The sequence below is a fragment of the Musca vetustissima genome, unplaced genomic scaffold (assembly GCF_032173495.1).
Source record: "Musca vetustissima isolate MV318-11 ecotype Yass unplaced genomic scaffold, APGP_CSIRO_Mvet_v1 utg189747, whole genome shotgun sequence".
Classification (NCBI taxonomy): domain Eukaryota; kingdom Metazoa; phylum Arthropoda; class Insecta; order Diptera; family Muscidae; genus Musca; species Musca vetustissima.
In genome coordinates this window covers 19,200-32,606 of record NW_026889444.1, presented here as the reverse complement: position 1 = coordinate 32,606, position 13,407 = coordinate 19,200, and the positions used below count along the sequence as shown (strand labels likewise).

The 13,407-nt window shown below is 36.2% G+C and overlaps 1 protein-coding gene across 1 annotated transcript; it reads right to left on the bottom strand.

Moving 5' to 3' along the window:
• Positions 1–7,532: 7,532 nt before the first annotated feature.
• Positions 7,533–12,595, bottom strand: LOC133337146 (putative gustatory receptor 89a). The gene is made up of 3 exons (XM_061545406.1): positions 12,587–12,595; positions 7,792–8,904; positions 7,533–7,712 (listed from the first exon to the last, which is right to left on the bottom strand). Exons 1-3 carry the CDS (start codon positions 12,593–12,595, stop codon positions 7,533–7,535), a joined length of 1,302 nt encoding a protein of 433 aa, XP_061401390.1.
• Positions 12,596–13,407: the final 812 nt, after the last annotated feature.

The following is a 13,407-nucleotide window of genomic DNA, read 5'->3' as shown; positions in this document are numbered from 1 at the left end:
AGTATTCGTCATGAAATTTGGCCCAACTGATTTTTTTGTTACTTGAATCGTTATTTTTGAATTTGGAAGAAATCGGTTCAGATTTGGATATAGCTATATATATTTTTGTCCGATTTTATGTAAATGGTGCACCATACTGCCAATATTGGTCCGATTTAGACAAAATTTTTAACAGAGTATTGAATTAGGTCTAGATTGGTATGTGTCAAGTTTTGTTGAAATCGGTTCAGTTTATGTCCAGATTGATGTATGCGAAGTTTTGTTGGAATCGGTTCTGATTTAGATATAGCTCCCATATATAGTTTCGTCCGATTTTAGGTAAATAGTGCACCAAACTGAAAATGTTTGCCCGATTGGGACAAAATGTAGCACAGCGTACGGAATTTAATCGAGTTTGACATCTGTGAAGTTTTGTTGAAATCGGTCCAAATTTATATATAGCACACATATATAGTTTCGTCCGATTTTATGTAAATGGTGCACCAAACTCCCAATAATGGTCCGATTTAAACGAAATTTTGCACAGCGTACTGAATTCAGTCCAGTTTGGCATCTATGAAGTTTTCCTGGAAATCGGTCCATATTGAGATTTTTGGTAAATGGTGCACCAAACTTTCAATATTTATGCGATTGGCATGCAATTTTCTTATAGATTTCAGAATGTCATGTGTATGGTTTTTATTGGCTCAAATATCTATGTAGATCACATTTGTTTTTTACCCGATTCCATGTTAATGGTCATCCAAAGATGGTATGTCTCTTCTATCAACAGGATATTGTACACATTATCATTTTTGTTTGTACCCAAAGTGGTAAAGGGTATCATATAGTCGGTCCAGTCTGACTTTTGATCTTTCCTTACTGGTTGTCTTTGAAAACATTCATCTTTCTGTGACATTTTTCCAAATTTTGCGCTAATGTTAAGCAAAATTAATGTACTATTTGCTTTAAAAATTTCTCTCTTTCATCCGAAATGTTGTCGACAGCAATTTTGCTCACTACATGTTTGAAAACAGCACCAGGTTTTTTTCTTTTTGTTACCTTCTTTTCGCCATATTTCAAAAAGTTCGATTTTTTATACGGAGGTTGCCTAGATAAAAGAGGCATTACTCGTAAAACGCAAAAAATCGCAACTTGAAATAAACTTAAATTAACTCATTACTTATCACTTAATTTGTGTGCAAAATTTCAAAGAGGTCATATTGGGTCATTTTTTTTAATAGCCTACTGAAAGTCAATCTATCAAATTACATTAACTTTTTAAAGTCTTCATAGACTAAAGGGTTATTTTCAAGTATAGTGTCGCAAACATAAAAATGTTTTGATTTAATATAAAAATGCTCACTTGTATCTATATTTTCCATTTTACACTAATTAATTATTGTAAACACAATCGAAATAATACGCACTCAAAGTTGACTAAGCCCCACAGAAATATAAGCATATTTATAGAATAAATTGTATTGAGCGACTTGCACGGCCAGCTATGTAACGGTACTTTATATTTAGCACTAATAAATATCACGTGTCTCTATTTTAGAGTGTTCTAAATACAAAAACAACAACAACAACTCGTGAAAAACCGGTCATTTGACCTATAGTCTGGTTTCGATATAGATAAGAAATCGACTTTAAATTTGCCCGAAGGAAATTAAATTTGTCATAGGTTGCAGAAAGACTTGCGTATGTTCCTTGGAGGGGATACATATGTACAATATACCCAAAGTGGTGAAGGGTATTACATAGTCGGCCCAGTCCGACTTTACTGCTTTCCTTACTGGTTTTTAAATTGAAAAAGCCACACCTATGGATGGACTCCTTTAATAAAATATTTTTAAAAAAGCCACGCCTATGGATGGATTCCTTTAAACAATTTTTGTTTAAAAAGCCACAACTATGGATGGGCTCCTTAAAAAAAAATATTTTTAAAAAATATACGCCTTTTGAGGGCTTTAAAATTAAAATTCTTTTAAAAAATTCCAAGCCTATTGATTGCTTTATTTTTATTTTTTTTTTTAAATCAACGCCTTAATTTTTTAAGTCTACGCCTTATGCTTGAGGTTTCTACTTAAATTAGAAAAAAAACAAATAATCTAAAAACCATTTATATTGTTAATGCATTAAACCTCTGAAACACATAAAATTTAAAAAGAAAACACCACTTCAACGTGTCACATTCTACACCCCATCCCACAAAACCCACATCGATTTGTTCTCCAAACTTTTAAAATAAACCAAAAAATCGAATTGAAGAAAAACAAATTTTCGAAAAATTAACGATTAACACGGAAATGACAAATGATGTTCCTTCATGGGGTTTTAACGTTACAGTCTGCCTGCCAGCCTGTTTCCGCCCCACGAGACAGGCAGACCAAATAGACAGCTGAGTGTAACGAAGGGGAAAACTACGCAAACCCAGACTGCTGCTGCTGCTGAGCCTTGATTAGCCAGCTTAAAGGAAGTTCAGATGATTGATAGAAATCTGATTTGATTTGTTTGGCAACAACAGTAACGACAGCAATGCCGGCAACAACTTCGACAATAACAAGAACAACAATAACAACGGCTGTTAGACATTTACGCAAATCAACAGAGCTATAGATCGACAAACTCGGCAGAACAACAAAAAAAAAGGCCTTTCCAGATTGTCAGATATTAAATGACTTTTTTGCCACAAACATATACACACCCTCTCCACATATACGCACATACACATCTCATGAAGTATTCATTGAAAAAGGCACAAAAGGCAGAGCCACTCTCAGTCGAATTTAGGCTGCTGACAAGCAAATTTGATGGTTTTCAAGGAACATTCAGAACGCCTACTTCGCTTCAGACAGTAAGTAAGGGAAAATTTTCGACAAAAATAGGGGGAAATATTCAAATGGGGGAAAAACATAAATTGGCTGAATGGAAATTCAAAGCGGTAAAATGATGTCATTTCTTTTGTCTCGTTTGGAGATTAAAACGCAATTTTCATACTTCTTCTTCTTGGTTTTGTTTTTTGTTCATCCGGAATCCACTTTAACATTGAATAATTGCCATTTAAGGACAGGACCTCATATCTAAATCTATAATCGTTGTTTGTGGTAGTTTGGGAAAGTAATGGTAACACAAACAGCACACGCACACGAAATGAGTGTGTGTATGTGTGATGAGCGTCCTTGTCAGGGATGAATTGGTTTGAAATTGTGGGGGTATAATGGGGGTATCCACTGATAAATCTGTGATGAGAATGAAATGACTGGTAATGGCAATTTATAGTTTTTGAAAATTGCCATTAGCAAATATGTCGATGTTAATGAATCGTCATCTTGGGAACAAAAACGGAACAAACATACATACATACCAACATTAAGGAAATTGTTCGGTAATTTAAGATAAAATGCAACGCAAAAATCCGAAATATATTTTTTTGATTGGAAATGAGTCATCGACATTGAAAGAATATTTTTTTTTTTTTAAATCCAGGCCTATGTTAGGATATTGAAAAAATATTTTTTTAACCAGTAAGGAGAGTAGTAAAGTCGGACTGGGCCGACTTTACTACATAGCCTCCTAACAGACGTCGCCTTTTCTACGGAAAATTGACATGAAATTGAACGAAGGATATATAGGAACTTTGGTGCACCATTTCTATTAACTCAGACGAAAATATATGGGACCTATATCTAAATCTGAACCGATTTTCAAGAAACTTGGCACACATCATTCTAAACTTAATTCAGTGCGCTATGCCAAACTTCGTGCAAATCGAAAAATATTTAGGGACTTTGGTCCACCATTTACCCTTAAATCGGGCGAAAATATATATGGGAGCTATATCTAAATCTGAACCGATTTTCATAAATTTTAACACTCATCGTTCTAGACTCAATTCAGTACGCTATGCCAAATTTCGTACAAATCGAAAGATATTTTGAGACTTTGGCGCACCATTTCCATTAAATCGGACGAAAATATACATCGGAGCTATATCTAAATCCGAACCGATTTCCACGAAATTTAGCACACATCATTATAGACACAATTCAATGCGTTATGCCAAATTTCGTACATATCGAAAGATATTTAGGGACTTTGTTGCACCATTTACCTTTAATCGGGCGAAAATATATGTGGGAGCTATATCTAAATCTGAACCGATTTTCACGAAACTTAGCACACATCATTATAGACTGAATTCAGTACCCTATACCAAATTTCATGTATACTTACTTACTTAGCTGACTTGTTACAGAACGGTTGTTCCATAAGCCGAGCTTAAAAAAAAGAGTTCCAAGCACATCGGTCTGGTGCGCAAATCCACCAATTTGGAAGACCACGTTCCAAGATGTTGTTTTCTACTTGGTCTTTCCATCTAATTCGTGGCCTTCCCCTTCTACGGAAACCATCAGTAGGCTCGTTTTTATATGCCTTTTGAGCTGGGGTATTCGAATTCATCCGCACAACATGGCCTAGCCACCGTAATCGTTGCAGCTCAATACGTCTGACTATGTCGATGTCCGCGTATAAATTGTAAAGCTCGTGGTTCATTCGACGCCGATATTCACCGTCAAAGCAGATCGGCCCATAGATCTTTCGGAGTATTTTTTCATTCAAACACCCCAAGGACAGCCTTATCTGCTTGCGTAAGTATCCATGCTTCAGATCCATATAACAGCACAGGTAGTATCAGCGTCTTGTAAAGTGTGAGTTTGTTCTGGCGGGAGGTGGCCTTGCTTCTAAACTGCTTAGACCATAGTAGCATCTGTTGGCCATCACAATCGTTCTCCGAATTTCAAAATTGATGTCATTCGATTTATTTTTGGCGGTACTAAGGTATATAAAATCTTTTACTACCTCGAAGTTGTAGTTATCAAGTTCCATAGTTGGTCCGAGTCTATTGGACGTCTTGCGCGTTGATACCATCAGCTTGGTCTTCTCGCCGTTTACTGCCAGACCCACTTTGGAAGACTCCTTCTCAATTCGTTCAAAGGTAGCTGTTGCCGCTCTCAATGTTCGACCCATTATATCGATGTCATCGGCGTAGGCGAGTAACATGTGTTGTTTGGTGTACAGAGTGCCATTTCTGTCCACCTTTGCGTCTGGTATGACCTTTTCCAGCAGGATGTTAAACAGATCACACGACAAACTTTCACCTTGTCTGAATCCTCGTTCGGTATTAAAGGGCTTCGAGAGGTCCTTTCCGACTTTAGCTGCTGATCTTGTGCCTGTTAAAGTTATCCTGCATAGCCGAAATAATTTTGCAGGAATGCCAAACGCAGACATGGCATTATACACCTCTGAACGGATAGGGCTGTCGAATGCGGCTTTATAGCCGACGAATAGGTGGAATGTTGGCATGGTCCGAAAATGTCATTGACCATTGACTTCAGTCGTTCACACAGCACGCTGGATAACACTTTATATGCGATGGGACGGAGACTTATTCCTCTATAGTTGGCACATATCGTCTTGTCTCCTTTTTTGTGCACGGGACACAGGATGCTGATGTTCCAATCATTGGGCACGCATTCTTCTAGCCAAATCGTATCTGACCACCAGTCTTAAATAGTTCGGCTTGTAACCCATCGGCACCTGCTGATTTATTATTCTTCTGCCGATTGATTGCTATTCTGACTTCATATTGGCTAGGTGGTATACACTCTATACCGTCATTTATTATTGGTTCTGGGGTATCCTCTTCACTGCTACTATTTGATACCAGAAGTGTTTCAAAATGCTCCTTCCAGATTCTCAGCACGCTGTCTGTATCTGTCACCAGGTTTCCTTCTTTGTCTCTACAGGAGGATGTGGCTGCACCAAAGCCTTCGGTTTGGTGTTTTACCCGTTGCTAGGATTTTCGGACTTCATTCTGACTCCTGTACATCTCGATTTGCTCACGCAAATCTTCTCTCTACTTTTCTCCCGACAGTTCTCCATCGCATTACGTGTTGCGTTTTTCATATCAGTAGCATTACGACACTCCTGATCGTACCACGGTTTTCTTGGTGGTGGTCTTTAGTGTTGCTTTTGCTGCCGTTTTTAGGGAGTGGGCAATTCTCTGCCATTGCCTTTCTATATTATTATCGGGACAAGAGGTGCTTTCGTCAAGCAGTTGCGTAAGTTGAGCGGAGTAGGCTTCTGCTATATGTGGTGTTTGCAGCTTTTCGACGTAAAATTACTATGTTACATTAGATCGCACCTTTGCTGCTACATTAAGACGGGTGCGTACTTTGGCTGCCACAAGGTAATGGTCCGAATCGATATTCGCTCCCCGATTTTTGCATTAAAATCTCCTAACAGAATTTTAAGGTCATGGCCAGGGTAACGGTCATATGATGTTTCTAGGCGCTCGTAAAATATGTCTTTGGTCTGTTCATCTTTATTTTCGGTCGGAGCATGGACGCAAATGAGACTGATGTAGAAGACCTTCGCTTTTATACGGATTATAGCAATTCGCTCATCTACTGAAGTGAATCTGGAGACGAGGTCTTTTATTCTCCTGTTAACCATAAATCCGCAGCCAAATTCACGTCTTGTTTCATGACAGCTATAATACGGGGCGTAATCTTCTGATTTACGTACGCCAGTCCCTTTCCATCGCATTTCCTGTAGGGCAATAATATCGGCTTTGTACTTATGTACAACGTACGCACATTCCAATGTGCAGCTTCACAGATCGTGGTCCTTTATAAGTTTGCGGGGGTCGTCAACATTAGGTGGGTTTAGTTTTCTTTTTCATAGTAGGTTCGGTTTTCCGAATGTGGGCAACTTACCCGACGCCTCAACCAATTTTATATATATATATATAAATCTGAACCGATTTTCATTAAACTTAGCACACATCATTCTAGACTTAATTCAGTACACTATGTCAAATTTCGTGCATATCGGAAGATATTTAGGGGCTTTGGCGCACCATTTACCGTAAATCGGGCGAAAATATGTATGGGAGCTATATCTAAATCTAAACCGATTTCTATGAAACTTAGCACACATCATTATAGACTCAATTCAGTACGCTATGCCAAACTTCGTGCAAATCGAAAGATAGTTTGGGACTTTGATGCACCATTATCCGTAAATCTGACGAACATATATATGGGCGCTATATCTAAATCGGAACCGATATTCACGAAATTTAACACACATTATTCTAGACTTAATTCCACGAGCTATGCCAAATTTCGTGCAAATCGAAAGATATTTTGGCGCACCATTTACCGTAAATCGGACGAACATATATATGGGAGCTATATCTAAATGTGAACTGATTTTTCGCAATATCAATAGGGTTCTTCCTTGGACCGAATAAATGAGCTGTGCCAAATTTCATATTCTCAAAAGGAACCATGTGTCTATCTCGTTTCCTGTTACAAACATATGCACAAAGACATAATACCCTGTACCACAGTATTGTGAAGGGTATAAAAACCCACGCCCATGTTAGGACATTGAAAAAATATTTTTTTAAATCCACGACTATTGATGACCCTTGATACCTTAGTCTCCTTTAATAAAACTCCATTATTAACATCAAAATTTCTTTATAGCCGTTTACCGGCTTTGGTAATTTCAAATTCCAATATAATGACTAGAAAATTTATGGAATAAGCTACTAGGAATAAAGCAAAATCATTGTGCAAAATAAATAAATTTAATATTGAGAATTTTTCGATTTGAGGCCACAGGACACTTGATTCCACCATTTGATAAATTTTGGGCATCTGGAAATAATTTTAAAAGAACTTCGTCATTAAAAACCCATAGAAATAAAATTTCAAAAATCTCCACTAACTTTTAAATGTGAAATACCTTCAAAAAATACTGCTCTTCACGATTCAAAAACAAGTCGCGTACTTTGCGTTGACTGCGTTCGCATAGATATGCCATCAGGATAATTGAATACAACTCCAACGATACACTGACCAGATACATAATGAAGGTGGTATAAACCCGATCTGTGGTCACATAATAATCCAAAAAGGCATAGATGTTACAAAGGATCGTAATAAATTTGATCAACATCATAATGAAGATACCAAACTGCAAAGTGTTGACAAACAGCGCAATTAATCGTTGTAAGGCATTCTGAAAGGTAATGAGTCGTAGCATTTTCAAATTACTCGAAATATTTTCAAAATTCGCCAACTGACGTTCCAATTGCAGTGAGAGGGTGAGTAGACCTAAAATTGCGGTGAATATTGCCAGACCAAATATCGAGGTGAGATGTTGCATGGCTACCAGGGCCACAAAGGCACAAATATTCGTACCCGATAATCGGGAGGCTCCCGTAAACAAAAACGGCAGACACATCAACAGATCATAACAGGTGAGACCCACTTTTACCATCAGTGCCAGAAATGTTTTGAAACTAATAAAATCCACATCATAAAAACGAATCTTCTCCGTAATATCCACAAAAGAATTTAAAATCTCCACCAACTTATTGCGATGCCAAATCTGCGCCGACATTATCAACAAAGTTCCCACCACATCCGCCAACATTGTAAACTGAGCAATCCTCTTGAAAAGCGTATCTTGATTGCTGCGCGATGTGTCATATAGATCGGGTATTATTTTTGCCAAAAATGGTGTTACCAATATTAGACCCACACAAAAGCTAACCGCTACACCCGTAAACGCGCGATGAGTACGAAAATGCAATCGTGATGTGCCGGTCGGACTTTTACGGCGCTCCACAACAAATGGTGCCAACAACGTCACTTGATCACAAAAAATCATGACACGTATAACACCGAAAAATATTTTATTCCACAAGTGTCGAAGTTTTGCCATTAACGTTGGCGGTCTGTCGTCACATGTTGACGACTCGGCACAGTATCGTAAATGTCTTGGCGACATATTGTTTTTCTCCATTCCCGTGTGATGGATGAATGAGTCACAGTTAATGAGTTTCTGTAATAAAAACGAAGGCACAGAGAAACAGTGGTTGTGGTTAATTTATGAATTATAAGGGTAATGAAGGACATGCATCTTTGGATATAGGGTGGGAAATTATAGTCTCGTTTTATCAACTTAATTTTGTGTTCTGAGAAATTTTTGGAAATGCATATGGATTCGAAACGTATCAATATTCAAAATAAGTCAAATCATTGTTATGTTCGATCGGGTGAAACTTTTTATACCCTCTAAAAAACCCATAAGTAGTTCTGCACCCATATATAGGGACTATTGTCTGCCAAGGCGGTTTTTATCATTCATGTAAAAAATATCAAATTGCAGAGAATTAACCTTATATATGCAATATATCTAAAGCAGAACAGGACTTAAATGAGGACTATGCAAAATCATGGTCCTATATTGAATATTTTTTGCGAAGAAACTAGAAATTCATTCATTTATTAATCCAATTTGACCATGACAACATCGTTCTAGCCAAGGGCTTTCAATCCTGAAAATACAAATATTTGAGTATATTTTCTACGTAGGGGTGAAAACAAACACTAGACCCTAGTTTAGGTCAGTTTTCATAACCACATTCGAGAATGGTTTCATTTTCGGATTTTTTTCCGACATAAGTATAAAATGTTCATACTATATTGGATATAGACCTCAGCGATTTGTCGTCATCATGGACACAACGCCGCAAAATGTCCTATTTCCTAAATGCAACTGCAAAGAACTCAAATGCGATGGTGTAATTTAAAAAAATCCGTTCAATTTCCTAGGACAGAATAACCCCAGTGGTTCATGAGCAAATTTAGTTGCATTGGTCCCACTTAACGGTTAAATAAGAAAAAAAGAGGTCCAAAACGCAAAGGAAACCTCTAGATCAAGCTCGGTCGAATTGTATTAACACTGATGAAGTTGTGGAAGCCATATAATACTATGCAAAAAAATTGAACTCATCTTGGGGAATGAATGCCCATGAAGAGTATATACTGAGAATGGCGGCTATAGCATGATATTTTTGAAATGACAATCGATTAAAGAACATAACATCGTTTAAAAAGCTTAACAAATATTATGGGCTACCATAATATGGGGACGTACCACATGTCCCGATATTGCTATTTTATACCCTTCACCACACTGTGGTACATGGTATTATGTCTTTGTGCATATGTTTGTAACAGGCAAAATGAAACGAGATAGACACATGGTTCCTTTTGAGAATATGCATAGAATCACTTTTTAAGTCGATTTATGCTGGTCCGACCGTCTGTCTGTCTGCCCATGTTAAATTGTAAACAAAATACAGGTCGTATTTATGATCCGAATTGGATGAAATTTGACATAGGTCACTTATTTGGCCCAAGGACGAGCCCTATTGAAATTGGGAAAATCGGATCAGATTTCTTTTGTCCGATTTAATATAAATGGTGTACCAAAGTCCCTATATATCCTTCCATTTGCACGAAATTTGGCATAGCGTAATCAATTAGATGTAGAATGATGTGTGTTAAGTTTCCTGAAAATGGGTCCAGATTTAGATGTAGCTCCCATATATATTTTTGTCCGATTTAATGTAAATGGTGTACCAAAGTCCCATATATCTTTCGATTTGCACAAAATTTGGTATAGCGTAATCAATTAGATCCAGAACGATGTGTGTTAAGTTTCCTGAAAATCGGTCCAGATTTAGATATAGCTCCCATATATATTTTCGTCCGATTTAATGTAAATGGTGTACCAATGTCCCTATATATCTTTCGATTTTCACGAAATTTGGCAAGGCGTACTGAATTGAGTGTAGAATGATGTGTACCAAGATTCAGATTTAGATATAGCTCCCATATATATTTTCGTCCGATTTCAGGTATATGATGTACCAGTCCCTTTATGTCCTTCGATTTGCACGAAATTTGGCATAGCGTACTGAAGTAAGTCTGGAGTGATATGTGCTAAGTTTCCTGAAAATCGGTCCAGATTTATATATAGCTCCAATATATATTTTCGTCCGATTTAATGTGAATAGTGTACCAAAGTCCCTATATATCTTTCGATTTGCACGAAATTTGACACAGCGTATTGAATTAGGTCTAGAATGATGTGTGCTAAGTTCTGCGAAAATTGGTTCAGATTTAGATATTGCTCCCATATATATTTTAATATATATTTTAATGTAAGTAAATGGTGCACTAAGGACCTAAATTTTGTCTGATTGGCACCAACGTACTGAAGACAATATAAATTGATCTCTGGCAAATGTCTTACAAATCGGTTAAGATTTAGATATAGCATGTTGATTGTACACCAAGAAATCAATGGGTGCCTGATTGAGGTTAAATACATACCAAATAGCGTGTATCAAGTTTGCTTTAAATCGATTTACAAAATTTAGAATAGGTTGCAGAATATCATGTGTAGGGATATTTAAGTTCGTGCAATTTCACGCCAATTTTCCTTCGAAAAGGCGACGTCTGTTAGGATACATATGTAGAATACACCCAAAGTGGTGAAGGGTATCATATAGTCGGTCCAGTCCGACTTAACTGCTTTCTTTACTGGTGGGGCGATATATTTTATTTTCGAACCCGGTGTTCTAGTTTTTAATCTCGATATCCTCCCAGATATCTAAATCGTCTTACAATTCCATACTTTCGGTTGCAGAAATTTTGTTTCAATCGGATTAACATTGGCATTTACATAAAATCGGACAAACTATATATGGCAGCTATATCTATATCTGAATCGATTTCAACTAAACTTCACATACATTAATCTGGACATAATTCAGTACGTTATGCAAAATGTTGTCTCAATCGGAAAAATATTGCGACCTGTACTTTGCTCACAAAAATACATGGACGAACGAACGGACGGACATGCATAAATCGACTCAGAAAGTGATTCTATGCATATTCTCAAAAGGAACCCTGTACCACAGAGTGGTCAAATGGTATGAAAAGAGCCAGAATTATTTCTGACTCTGAAACCGAAAATAGTTTTGAAGTAATTGACACATTCCTTGATAACGAAACAGCAGTTGGTGGGAATTTTTGTGGAAAACCTTCGATGTATACAACATTGAAAAACTTTTCAGGTCCAATTGCCTATGCAAAAAGGCATATTAAGCTTGGTTCAGCAAGTAGCACATTCATATTAATTCTTGACGATGGTATGATGGCGTACATAAAATCAACAATTTAAATTTTGATAAAATATTACTTTTCAAATATTTGGGTAGGTACCTGAAGAAGCGGACCGATAATCCTCAACTTCAATTATGATATAATTTTCGTAAAATGTAAGGTTGTACTATGTTTGGGTCAAAACGGATAACCCATTAGCAGGATATTCTAAATTTATTTTTCAACAAAATGTTAACCTTTTGTGGGGAAGGTAGCGAAAGGAGTGGTCTGATATTTATTAGCTTCAAGCAATATTTAGGTTCGGAAGAAATATTACGAAGTGCAAAGTTTGGGAAAAATCTGCAACTCTTTTCGAGAATTATCGCGCGCATTATCTAATCGGACAGGCATTTGCCAGCTCGACAGATATCTCAGTCTTAACTCTGAGGGTATAAAAATTGAGTTTATATGTAAAATATGTTTTCTATGAATTCTTTTATAATGAATATTTCATATAAATTAATACGGAACAGCTTTCTTCACAAAAGCTTAAATTTTCTTACATGAGCCATATTGGCTCATTTCCGTAAAATTAGGTATATACCAAATAGCCGTAAATCTAGTTTTAAAAATATTCTTAAAAGCTCAAGTTTTTCAAAAAATATTCTTAAAAATCGCACGCTTATTGATCTTATAAATATTATTAAAAATCCACGTATCTTAATTTTTAACCTGTATTTTTTTAAAAATCCACGCTCCACCTCCTGTCCAAATTTGAGTCCTTTAAAAATGATTCTTTAAAAAACACGCTTATTGCTTTTAAATTCTTTAAACAAATATTATTTGAACCAAAGGCTTATTGGTGATATAATCCTTTAAAATGTTTCCTAAAAAATTCACCTTATGGATAAGATGCCCTTTAACTATATATTCTTCAAAATCCACGATTATTAATTTGAAATTGTGTTCGAAAATATACGCTTATTAATCTGTTTATATTTAATGTATTTTGAAAATTATTTTTATAGTTTGAACTTTTAAATATAATTCCGAAGAGTATACCGAATTCTAGCCGGCCATACTCATTGCGTTATTGTAGTTTTATTATTTCAAAACATTGTCCCAACTTTGAGTACTTGATGTCAGCAAGTCTACGGCATTAACTAATAATTTCCCAATAGACTTACTTTCAAAACTGGTTACCGATAACAACGAATGCAGCTACAACAAATTGGATTGGCCTTTGAATATTTTCTAATTATTTTAAATGTTGTGCTTCAAAAGTTTCCATTAAACTACAGTAGGCTTTTAATATATATGTAGAATAAAATAAAAAAATAAATAAATTAAATTAAACAAAACTTGAAAAAACTGTTAAATTCGA